Source organism: Desmodus rotundus, chromosome 8 (assembly GCF_022682495.2).
Source record: "Desmodus rotundus isolate HL8 chromosome 8, HLdesRot8A.1, whole genome shotgun sequence".
In the NCBI taxonomy this organism is placed as follows: domain Eukaryota; kingdom Metazoa; phylum Chordata; class Mammalia; order Chiroptera; family Phyllostomidae; genus Desmodus; species Desmodus rotundus.
This window is the reverse complement of record NC_071394.1, coordinates 107,192,269-107,205,681: the sequence shown is the minus strand read 5'-3', so window position 1 is coordinate 107,205,681 and position 13,413 is coordinate 107,192,269. Positions and strand designations below refer to the sequence as shown.

Genomic DNA, 13,413 nt, shown 5'->3' with positions numbered 1-13,413 from the left:
TGCTGTTGTCTAAACTGTCTGATCGGTGATACACAGCTGCTGAGCCCACGACTAAGTCAGGCTGGGCTCTGCCGACGGCTCTGTGCTCCAGCACAGTGAGCAGCCGGCGTGAGATGCCTGTAGCGCCGTTACTCTCTAAGTGCATTTGGGACAGTGGGACCTGAAATGCAGGTATTCTGTGTCTGACTAAAATCCACATGACTCCCATCGACATCTCGGAACACTTTTATCAACAAGGAACTGCTAGAAGTGCCCTGCTTACAGCTGTCTGGCATCAAATCCAGCTCACTTGACAGTACAAAGAGCCAAATGCTCAGTGACTCCTGTGAGTCCTGGGAGCATGGGAGAAAGGGCGCACGTCCTGGCTGTCCTAAATAAACCCAAGGCACCTCATTTGCTGCCCTGAGTTCAGTATGCTCTTTTGTTTGTTTGTTTGTTTGTTTGTTTGGTCATCTTTTTTCCCCCACATTTTTTTTTGGAAATGGAGACAGTTCCCTCCACCACTCCCCCACATCCAGTCATCTCTACTTCCCACCCTTGATCCTACCTCCCTTTGGTTTTGTCCATGTGTCCTTTATACATGTTCCTGAAAACTGTTACTCCTTTCTAAAAAAGAAAACTCACATACCCAATTCTGCAATATTACAACAGGATTTAAGTTTTTCGAAGGTCTTCAGCCATATCTTTTCTTCAATCAGAAAACCATATTGCCCTGTGCTGTGAATCTGTTGTTATGTATTATCTTTTCATTAATATAGACAAGAATGAGTTATGCTTCTTGGAAAACTGAGGGATTATTTTTTGGAAACAGATTTTTACAGTTGAAAGGAACCTTAGAAACCATTTAGTCCCACACCCTTATGTTAAAGATCAAAAAATCTACCTCCAGAGAAGCTAAGCTACTTGCCCAAGGTCAAATCCCTGGTAAATGAAAGCATCGAGCCACACTTTCAACCCAGGCCATCCTGCCTCTTGAGGAATGAATTACAGAAAAATATACAACTGTCCAGCAAATCACAGAGGCAGGAAGCTATTTCAAGGGCATTGTCATTATTCTGTAAATTCTAGACGGAGCAAATGGTGTGTAATCTGAAAATTACCTAGACTGCCTTGTAAGGTACATAAAAGACAGTCTACAGTAACATGGCAAGAACTCGATATACTGGTGAAGGGATTAGCCAAAGAACATGTATGTACAATTCATGGACACGGACAACTGTGCGGTGACGGCCAGAGGGAATGGGGAGCAGGGGCTGGGAGGAGGGGACAAAGGGAAAGAAAATGGGGACATCTGCAATAGTGTCAACAGTACAAATAAAGAAAAGAAATGCCACAACTGAATTCCTAATGACTCAATATTTTTTAATCATTTAAAAAGATATTTCTGACTGGTGTAGCTCAGTGGGATGGGCCTTGTCCTTTGAGCCGAAAGGTCACCGATTCCATTCCCAGGGAGGACACTCCCCGGAGTTGTGGGCCATGTCCCTGGTTGGGGGCATGGGAAAGGCAGCCAATAGATGTTTCTCTCCCTCTCTTTCTTTCTCCCTCCCCCTCTCTAAAAGTAAATAAATAAAATCTTTTTTTAAAAAAAGATATTTCCTACTGAAGAAAACATGTATTACAATCTGAAACAAATTAAAAAGTAGTCGTATCAGTAATAACGAGAGTAGCCAACACTCCCAAACACTTATTATGTGACAGGCCTCTGGCTCAGAGCTTCCTGTTCAGTATCTCACGCAGTCTTTGCAACCTGACTCTGAAGTAGGTGCTGTACTGTTCTCCTGTTACAGATGAGGCAACGGAGAGGTTAAGAAAGCTGTCTAGGCCACAGGGCTAACAAAGCAGAGACCATGCGTTTAGCCACTTCCTAGATTTTCTCCCTTAGGCCTTAATTTTACTGACTTTGAGTTACAAAAATTGCTTCTTTGTAGAGTTAAAAGTGGGTCAATTATAGATGCCTACTATAAAAAAAATTTAAACATAACAACAAAATATAACCCTAAAACATGACTCTCCAAACTCCAGCCTGTTTCTTGGAACAAGCACTCACTTTAACTGATTTCATAGGGATGATTTTTTCTTTAACAGAGATTGTTGCCCTCCATGGTTTAATTACTCATTTTGAGGACTGTTTTACTAATGTGCTTAAAAATTTACTGCTTTGAATAACTAGTAAATAAAGTAATCTACTAAAAATGAAATGAAATTGAAAACGTGCAGGAGTGGGCGAGAATTACACCCGAAGGCAGACTCTGATGAACAGCAGTATTTCTGTACACATTTTTGTATCTTAATGAAAGAGCCCAAACTAAGTGGATCTCAGAAAATGTGCAAAGGTGCTCTCTCAAGTTATCCAATCTCGCCCACTCCTTTCATTCTTCTACCAGGGACAACATTATCGAGGTAAGTGCCTACTTTTCTGTTTTGAGGCTAAAGGGCAATGAGAATTTAAAGGACACTGATGACTTTATTATTATTATTGCCACCATTCAGATTTTATTTATTTATTCTTAGAGAGAGGGGAAGTGTAGGAGAGAAAGAAATACAGAAACATCCATGTGTGTGAGGGAGAAACATTAATTGCTTGCCTCTCACATATGCCCCAACTGGGGACCGAACCCACAACCCAGGCACGTGCCTCAAATGGGAATCGAACCAGTGACCTTTTGGTTTGCAGGACGACACCCAGTCAACTGAGCCACACCGGTCAGGGCAGGATACCGATGATTTTAAGGTAATAAGATTTGGCCAGAAATTGCTATTAGAATAATAAGATCATGCTTGAAAAACAAGGGTTGTTTTAATTAGCCCAGACCTACAGACAAGATTTTTAGGTTATTCTTCATTCAGAAAGAAAAAAAATCTTTTAAGGAGCTGAATGACATGCTTTCTGAGTTCAATCTGGGCTTCAAAATCTAAATTAATTAATTGATTAATTAATTAATCCATTCATCCATTCCAGAAAACCAGAAAAAAAAATCAGGTATGTCGCTGTCATGAATTCAAAACTCCGTATGATGCCTGGCCAGGCAGTGTCCCCTTGGCCTCTGCTATGGATGCAATTCTTCACCACCTGTGTCCTTCAGGTCCTGTGAGACAGAGACCTAACATTTCCCCCTAAACAACACAGAATGCATTTTTACAGTTTTCGCTTATTCTTTGTTTCCTTCTTTCCTGATTGCTTTCATTAAAAAAAACCCTACAAACTATAATAAGTACCTCTAGGATTCAACAGAAAACAATGGGCTAAACAGACTATGTTAAGATAGAATTGAGAGTCAGTTTCCTCCTCACTACTGAGAAAGAGGGTTAAAGAGAAAGCGTTCGATCTCAATCCCCCATCAGAAGTTACACTGGAACATAATCACCATTCTGGAATAAGAACGTAAACCTTAAAGGGTACTAGGGTGAGGTAGTGTTGGTGGTGATGGAGTGGGGAACATATCATCATACACGCTAATCTTAAAGTTTCACTTTGAATGAGTAACATAAAACTGCCCTATTTCAAAGACTAGGCTTTATTATCTACTAATAGCATAATAAAATTGTGAAAAATTATTCTGCTAAAATGCTTACATATCTATTAGATGAAAAAAATCTTTCCCATATAACCTAAATTAAATTTGTACTCTCAGACCCTTTACGTAAAAATCTCTTTCTGGTATACAAGTAAAAATTAAAATAAACTCTGGTAACTGTATATTCCACCTTACATTCCACAGTGACACAAGTATATTTACTTATTTATATGGAGAATTATACCCAAATTCAGCACAGGTAAATATAATGTATCTTTAAGCAGATTTCCCAATGTAATATTGAGGAACATGTAAAAATTTTAAGGAAGTCTTCAAAAAGCAGCTGCTACTGTGGGTCACTGGTCACTTTAAAAATGTCTGACCCTGACTGGCTCAGTGGGATGGGCATCATCCCATAAACCAAAAGGTCACTGGTACCATTCCTGGTCAGGGCACATGCCTGGGTTGCAGGCCAGATCCCCAGTTGGGAGTGTGTGGGAGGCAACAGATAGATGTTTCTCTCCCTCTTTCCCCTCCTTCCCCTCTCTCTAAAAATAAATAAATAAAATTTAAAAGAATAAAATAAAAATCTGCAGGCAATTTCATTCTTGAAGTAGATGGATTCTATTAACTTTCTTCCCTTAAATTAGGCAGTATTTTTTTTTGTTTTAAATTTTCCTACTTAGTTATTTCTAAAGTATGTTTAATCCAGCAATTAAAATTGAAATACTCAAAGCAAGTGTAAGTTTTACAATTAAATATAATTATTATAACACAAGAATAACGAAGAATTCAATTAGAGATTAATTTGAGGTTTTTCTCTTTTCTAATGGAAGAGAGATAATGAAGTCAATTACTAAAGAGACAAGTTTTCTATTTCATGCTAAAATGTGAGTAATAAACAGGCCAAGTTTTATTGACAATGTTATTTGAAACCAGATTGATTACATTTATTTGCTTTAAAACAAATGTTTCTGTTACAATTTGAGTAGCGTAAAAGAAAAGAAGGTAATAGGATTCTGTGCCGGGTTGAGAAGTGGGAAGCTCTTGGCTATTCTCCAGTCCAGCGGTTTGCAAAGTGTGGTCCCTGGACTCCTAGCAACCACGTAACCTGGGAACTTGTTAGAAATGCAAACTCTCAAGTACTACCCCAGATCTACTGGGTCAGAAGATGGGGGCCGGGGGTCCTATCTGTCACCTGTGTTTAACAAGCCCTCCTGGAGATCTTGAGACCCACTCAAGTGTGAGAACCAATGCTCCGGTCTGTAAAGCCATGTCCCTCATCTCTGACCTAACCATGTCACTGCACATTTCTCCCCTAGTTTCCTCAACTGTAACAGGGTTCATTACCATGAAGACAGAGCCCAGAAGTTTCAAAATTTTAAAACAGGGGTTGGAGATGGAGGACAAGGTACAGGTTGGCCAAAAAGTCCATTTGTTTTTTTCTGTCAGATGGCCCTAGTATCACTTAGCTGTCTTTAACTTGATTCGAAACAATTTTGTTAGACTGTATTGTGACAGCTGTCATATCAGCATGCATTTTTAAAAAATTATCAATAATTTTTTTGTGTAGCCATTTTAATATTGAAGGTGGAAGAAAATACACATTTTCTGCATATTATGCTTTGTTAATTCAAGAAAGGTAAAAACTCAACTGAAATGCAAAAGAAGATTTGTGCAGTGGCTGGAGAAGGAGCTGTGACAGATCAAACATGTCAAAAGTGGTTTGCAAAGTTCTGTGCTGGACATTTCTTGCTGGATGGTGCTCCATGGTCAGGTAGACCAGCTGCCATTGATAGCGGTCAAATTGAGACATTGATTGAGAACAATCAATGTTCTAACACGTGGGAGATAGCAGACACGCTAAAAATATCCAAATCAATAAAGTTGTTGGTGAAAATGAAAAAATATGTCTTTTATTTTATGGAAAAAACTAAATGGACTTTTTGGCCAGCCCAGTAGTTAATCTCTGCCAGTTGTGAGCCACAGTAAGGGACTGAGGACTCAAGAGCCTACTCCCAAAAGATGATGGTTCCATTTATATTCGGCAAGGAAAAGAAAGCATTCTCATTGGCTGTGAAGGACTTAAACTCCAAGCAGGGGAAACTGTCCAAAAATGAGAAGCATCAGGGAAAAACAGAAGAATTTTAAAAGGAAAAATAAAAGCAAGCAAACATTTACACACCTATGCCCACATTCCCACCCACCTCACAACCCAGGAAAGCCAGCAGCAAATGTACCCAGAAGTAATTTAAAACAGCTCCACGTGAGAAGGACAATCCTGCAAAGTTATAAGCACTTACAAGCATCCTGAGGCTGTAATAACATGCCAGCTGTAAGAGCTATAGTCATCCCAAACAGTCAGCAAAAGGTCAAGTAAAATCCATTTCATTCTGGTCCCAGGTAATACCACAAGTGAAGGTATGCACACCGGAGTGCAGTGCACACATATGTGGGGTGACCCTCCTCCCAACAGTTACACATGGAAGTCAAACAATATTGTACCGCAGCCAATACAACTGTGAGGGTCTTCGCAAGGGAAGGTCCTCCCTTCTCTGAGTTACCCGCCGACTGACTACTTTAAAGCCCAGGACTAATTGTCCTCCCAGCTCTTATATGGGCTTTCTGGTTCTGAGTCTGGCATGTGGCTTTACAGAATCTCGTTTTCTAGGTTTATTATCTTAAAACACAAAGCAAAACCAACATACTTCCCCTTTCATTTTATACAAACAAGGAGAAGGCTGGAGTTTTAAAAATAACTTTTAAGAAGCCAAGGAAACCCAACGGTAGCATATGAAATGAAAGTATTTACTGAACACAGGCATTAGAAAAGCGAGGCTCCAATCCGATCCAGTCACAAATCCGGTCTAAGGTATCAGCCAAGAAAGGCCTCTGACTTCACAGGTCTTGTCAGAATATCCAATATATTCTATAAAATATGTACTGGAATTCACATGCTATTAACTATGTTTAAATTTACAGAAGTACTGTGAGGTATTTTATTATAGGTAATAATTAATTCAGAAATTAAAAAACTAAAATAATCTAATTCAGAACACACACATCTCCCAACTAACCAAACCAAAGCTTTACAACTGCAATATTTTGGGTTCTTGACAAGGGAAGGCAGAATACACAAAGTTACCACGCAAACAGTGATTTCAGAGACCCAAGTAAGTACGAGTAAGTCCACAGCAATCAAGGAGCAGGGGGACACAGGGAGAGGTTCATAATCTCTGAAAAAGAGGACTCGACTCCACTGCCAATCTACCCCACTGTACTTCTAAAGAGCTCATCAAAGGTAAAGGCACCGAGCAGCTGCTTGCAACGGTCCACATTTGAAAGGAGGCAATAATGGTATGGACACGAAGGTGTATCTAACTGACAGGGTTAAGGATTAACTGATGCTGACAGTCGTCTGATTTCCTTTGACAATTTAGCGGCTCTGGCTCGGTCACTGTCCCAGAGCACCTGTGGACCACTGCGCACTCTCAAAGGGTTCCTTGTCCGAATACCCTCGCAACACAGGCGGCAGACTGTCAAATCACAAAAAGAAAACTGAGGCACATGAAGAAGTAAAATTGTTAGCTGTGTTGACAGAACAAGAAACAGGAATGGCCAAGAGCTGATATTTGGAGTTTAGTGCAGCCTAGGCCATGTGGATTCTAGTAACCTATGCTGAACCATTTCTACACAAACCTATTAGGGCTCAATGACTTCATTCCATAGTAAAGCAACCTCAACCAACTTTAGAAAAATTACTTTTATAAAAGCTAAATGTTTCCTGGAGATCATCTAGGCAGTACTGAACTTATCTTAAGCCATCTGATAGTAAAATATGAAAAAACTACAGTGCCCAAAATACCACTCTCCACTGTAATATGACTCACAGTCAGCATTTCTGTTCGGTGTTGATTTGTATCAAATTAAACCCTGGCTTAAGTATACTAAAAAACTGGCTTTTACAGAAGAAGTCTCACTTATCTGGTACTGAGAGATAATGTCATGCTACCTAAGAAGTGTAATATTACTTAAGGTATAACACTAATTCTTCTTCCTCATCCTAGTAAGCTTTTAACACAAAGGTGATTTCTAGTTACCTAAGGGCAAACTTAGGCACAACCACCACTACCACGAATGGTACAAAATGTTTCCAACTATTTCCTAGAACTGGAAAGAACCACCAAATCACTACATTGTACAATAATCTTAAAAGAACTCCACAGCACTGCTCACGCTCAGGTCACCATCCAACTGTATCTAGCCTCCGCTGTTCCAAACAGAAGTGGGCCCGTCCCACAGGGAACCCAAGCAGCGCGACCCTTCTCTCGGTCCCATTTAATGAGGCACACATCTCAGTTTAAAGGCTGTAACCTGAAATGAGCTCTTCGCATACAACTAATTCTATGAAATTTAAAAAACAGCACAGTCAGTAGCATTAAAGATTAGAATTATGAATGAGAATAATGGTTACTTATCCTTTACTCACTAACTTGAAAAACTGTACTTCTTTCACTTGCTCTGTTATTTTCCAATATACGAAGAAAATGAAAGGAAAAGAGAACCTGTTATGTGGACCTACGTTTTGGCTGTGACATCCACGTACTGTCCTGGGCGAAAGTGAGCAGCGTAGAGAGGAGTGCCTTTATGAAAAGAAAACAAACAAAAAAACAATATGAAGTTTGCCTCCCCAGAAACCACTAAACATAAACCACACCCAGGAAATATTCTAGATAACAAAAATAGTAGGAGATTCTCTTCTGCAGCTATAATTATTGTAGAAACACCAACTCTAAGATACCAAAATTATCCACCAAACATGCCTTAGCTGACTACAAGGGTTAAGAGCACTCTGCCCCGCCCCAGGGACGGGGTGCCGGGGCGCGCCAACAGAGCTCGGCTGGCGGCTGGCGCGCCTTCTGGGCAGCCAATGTGGCACTGCCCGAATCGGGCAATTCTGGTGCCAGCACAGTGTTTCCTGCTGGTAAACACACAAGTTGGATGATTCTTCATTGTCCTGGTAACAATGTATTAAATTAAGGTAAGTTTCCTATTTCATGTAAGACAAATAAAGAGAGAATGACAAAAAATGTTGGGGCTGGATCAAATCTTTTTTTTACTCATTAGGGATACATTATCCAAATTAGAAACTTGAATTATTTGAACACAGGTCCATCATTCTCTGGGTAATAATTACATTGTGTATAAAACCCCTATAAAGCCCATACACATCAGATTTTTGGGAGACTGGTCATTATTCCAATAAAACATAGTTACTCTAGCATGGCCCAGATATCTGGAATAGCAAAAAGCTGCTACTACAGATACCCCTAATTTTATATACTAACATTTCTAAAACTAGCTGTATGTACATAAAATCTTCCCTTCAGTGCACTTGGGAAATGTACTATTTAATGAATCTTGTAGCTCAAAACCCTTCACAGCATTTTATCTATATGAATTTGAATTAACACTTATAAGATCTATTTAATTTGGCAGTTAATCTCCAAAGTTTTATAGAGCACTTACAGTATGTAAAGTGAGAAATAGGGAAGTATAAGACATGGCTCCTGACCTCAAGAATTATTATCTAATGGGGGATAGAGAGAGGTGGTTGAGGGCAGAGGGGGATAATGGTGACGGATGGAGGCTGGACTTGGGGTGGTGAATGCACACCATAGTGTACTGATGATGTGTTGTAGAATTGTGGGCTTGAAACCTGTGTAATTCTGTTAACTGGTGTCACCCCAATAAATTCAATTAAAAAATTTATTATCTAGGTGAAGAATCAACATTACATCATCAAATAAGAGGACATGGAAAGATATTTCTCCCAAGACATACAGATGGCCAACAGACATACAAAAAGATGCTCAACATCATCAGGGAAATGTAAACCAAAACCACACTAAGATACCACCTCACACCAATCAGAATGGCTATTATTAAAGTCAACAAATAACAAGTGTTGGCAAGGAAGTGGAGACAAGGAAACCCTGTGGGCTATTGATGGGACTGAAAATTGGGGCAACTATTGAAAACAGTATGAAGAGCCCTCAAAAAACTAAAAATAGATATTCCAGCCCTGGATGCTGTGGCTCAGTTGGTTGGAGTGTTATCCCATAAACCAGGGGTGTCAAACTCATTTTCACTGGGGGCCACATCAGCCTCGCAGTTGCCTTCAAAGAGCTGAAATAATTGGAGGGCTGTATAAATGTAACAGTTACTCCTTAACTGTTAAGGAGCTGAAATTACACTCGGCCCTTTGAAGGCAACTGTGAGGCTGACGCAGCCCCCGCTAAAAATGAGTTTGACACCCCTGCCATAAACTGAAAGGCTGCAGGTTGACTCCCAGTCAGGGCACATGCCTAGGTTGCTGGTTCAGTCCATGGTCAGGGTATATGAGAGGTAACTGATCAATGTTTCTCTCTCACATTGATGTTCTCTCCCCCTCTCTCTCCCTCCGTTCCCCTCTTTCTAAAATCAATAAGCATGTCCTCAGGTATTTTTAAAAAAATAAAATAAAATAAAAATAGATATACAATAGGACCCAGCAATTCTACTTCTGGTATTTATCAAAAGAAAATGAAAACAGTAATTCAAAAAGATATATGTGTCACTATGTAGATATGGACGCAGCCTGAATAAAAAAGATATGGTATACACAATGAAATGTTATGCAGCAATAAGAGTAAAATCTTGCCATTTGTGACAACATGGATGGATCTACAGGGTATTATGCCAAGTGCAGTAAGTCAGGTAGAGAAAAACAAATACTGTGTGGTTTCACTTATGTGGAATCTATAAAAGAAACAAATGAACAAACAAAACAAAACAGAACAAAAAGAGACTCAAAGAAACAGAGACCAAACGGATGGTCACAAGGACGGAGGGGCGGGGAGAAGGGAGAAAAGGAGGAAGAGACAGTCAATGACATTGTGCTGCGCTTGCCCAATTAACAGAGGGTTAGCACTGGAATCAGTGGGGCCATCACACTGGCACGTGTGAAAACGGGCAATCACTCTACGGTACACCTGAAATTAATACAACTAACAGTGTATGCCAAGTATACATAAATGTAATAATTTTTTAATGAAAATAATTTTAAAAAGCTGGACCTGATATAGTAGAGGATGCATGGGAAGGTAATTTTTGTTCGCTTGTTTAAAAATGGGAGTAAAGTGCTGTAGAATTCCAAAGGGTAGTACTTTTTAAGGCAGTGCCTAAACTGGATTTGTAAGGAGAAAAAGACCTTGAATTAAGAAAAAACAGGTGAATTTGTGACAGCATGGATGGACCTAGAGGGTACTATGCTAAGTGAAATAAGTCAAAGACAAATAACAAATGATTTCACTTATGTGTGAAATCTAAAGAACAAAGTAAACAAACAAAACAGAAACAGACTCACAGGTGCAGAGAACAGAATGATGGTTGGCAGAGGGGAGGCGGGCTGGGGACGGGGTGAAAATGTGAAGGGATTAAGAAGTACACGCTGGTAGTCACGAACAGTCATGGGGATGTGAAGTACAGCACATAAGTATAGCCCACAGCAATCACACTGTAATCACTATGTACGGTGCCAGGGGGGTACTTGAAATATCATGGGAGTCACTCTGTAAGGTGTATGTCTAATCACTACATTATATACCTGAAACAAACATAAAATAATATTGAATTTAAACTGTAATTGAAAAATAAAATTAAAAAAAGAAAAACAGGAGAGATTAAAAATTTCTATGAGGTTAACTAACCTAAATTGCTGATATTTGACTACTTTTCACCCAAAAGAATAATTTCACATGGTCTGAGCTACAGCAAAAGTTAACGCAGGCTTAATTTTTACACTTTTTAGTTTAATTCCATTGAATTGCAAAACTTATACTTCAAAAAATACCTCTTAATTCTAACTTATACCAAGGCTGACCCTCTGTCATGCCAAGTAATAAGGTCCATTACAACTGTATTTTACTTCAAAAAATTCAGTCCAGATATTAAAATAACAAATCTTAAAACTATGTACTTGTTAGAACTCAAGTTCAAGAGATCAGAAAGCTCTTCTGAAATTTAAAGGCATCAATGCTGTTAATTACAGTATATAAACCCATATAAGTATATTGCCAAATCTCATTTTTTGATATTCCATGGATTAGGTAAAATACTTTGAAATTTTTAAGTAATAAGCTTTACATCCAAGTGCTATGGTTGGTGACTGTCCAATTTCAGGCCATAGTTTTTCAAATTCTTCTCTCTTGGTGGAAGTGTAGCTATTCTCCACTTAATAAAATGCCAGCCTACACACAGTAAACTTCACATTTTAAAAGCTGACGTATTTACTTTGAGAGGCTTTTCCGAATGCGAAACTCTCTGTGCATTAAAAACAAAAGTGCTCCTCCCTCGCTCACGGAAAACAAAGAGTTCTCCACGGTTCTTTTCACTGGAAAAAGACAGACTTGTTTGTCCTGAAGTGATTAAATCAGATACATTGTTATATTTAAAAATAAATGTCTGGGACTTCGTACCGTGGATTCAGCTTAGTTGAAAGGGCTGACCTTAAACAAATCACATACTTGGGTATTTTTACCCCCCTCTTCTCCCAACCTCAGATTACCTGGCTTAATTGCAGCATTATCTGTTATGCGAAAGATTTTAATTTTCTGTTTTGGTGGCAATCCAAGTTCTTGGTAAAATTCCAATTTAGATGTAGATTTCTAGAGGAAAAGCAGCACACATAAATAACGCATTAAATACTGAAGGTGGGGGTTAACGCAGATCTAAACCAAGTTATCAACACACCAGAAAACAAATCAAAGAGCACTCTGTTCCCCTAAGGAACAAAGAGCACCCTAACCCCGTCACTGAAGGGAGGTGAGATTTTCATCATCGATCCATCACACATAGGATCCGACCACAGTGTAGCTAAAATACAGTATATGGGGAAAGACCTTTGTTCTGTAGGAAAAGAAACAGAGTTGTGTTCATATTTGAATTTTCACTGGACACTATGTGTCAAGAACCCTAATCCTGGGAAATTCAACTGTCTACACCTGTTTCCAAGCAGCTAGAAGAAAATTTGGTAGGTCACATTCAAATGCATGAGCACAAACTTCAAAGTGAATCCCAAATGTGGCCTGGCCAACCTACATCTCCCTCCCTTGGTTAAATAATTCACTCTCTGCAAGGCAACTACATCACAACCACTTCTAAAACTGCCAGCAATGTTCCCTCCTCCTCTCCCCTTTGAGCCAATCACGTTGCTTCTTACTTCATTGAAAAAATACAGAAGAATTAAGAGCACTTCTCCATACTCCATCACCTAATCCATCTTGCTGTCTGCACCGGCTCTTATATCCATATATTGTCCTCCCACCTCACTCCAGGTTGCCCGAGATGCACATGGGGAGCTATTAGAAAATGCCAATGCCCAGGGCTCTCAGCTTGCAGACTGTAACTTCACTGGTCCACGAAGCACCTAGGCCTCGGTATTTTTTTAAAGCACTCCATGATTGTGATGTGAAAAGGGCAGGAATCACAATGACAGATGAACTGTCATGCTCTCATTAAGAGCCACATCTCATTCCCACCCCCTTCATCTATTCAATAGCTTTACTAACGAAGTTGTCCCATGTCTTCTGAATCACTAATTTCCCCACTTCTCCTGAAATTCTCCTATTGGTATACAAAGTTGTCACAGTAACTAATGTTAATAAAACAACACTTTCCCTTAGCAGGTGTCCTTTAGCTGATTTTTCTGTCCCCCCCTTACAACAACACTTCCTGAAAGAGTGGCTGGGCCTGTTTTCTCTCCCCTCACTCTCCCAAACCCACTTTAGCTAGGAGCCTCAGCCCCCAGACCCACGATGGGAAGTGTTTGTCAAGATCACCAGTGCCTCCATGT

General features: G+C 39.6%; 1 protein-coding gene across 1 annotated transcript in view; it reads right to left on the bottom strand.

Annotated features, from left to right (window-relative positions):
* Positions 1–13,413, bottom strand: part of MRPL3 (mitochondrial ribosomal protein L3) — a 39,380-nt gene that overhangs the window by 15,211 nt on the left and 10,756 nt on the right. Inside the window, exons 5-6 of the mRNA XM_024565804.3 lie at positions 12,127–12,226; positions 8,101–8,161 (exon numbers count right to left, since the gene is read on the bottom strand). Coding sequence (XP_024421572.1) covers positions 8,101–8,161; positions 12,127–12,226 — 161 coding nt within the window. The remainder of the gene's footprint in view (positions 1–8,100; positions 8,162–12,126; positions 12,227–13,413) is intronic.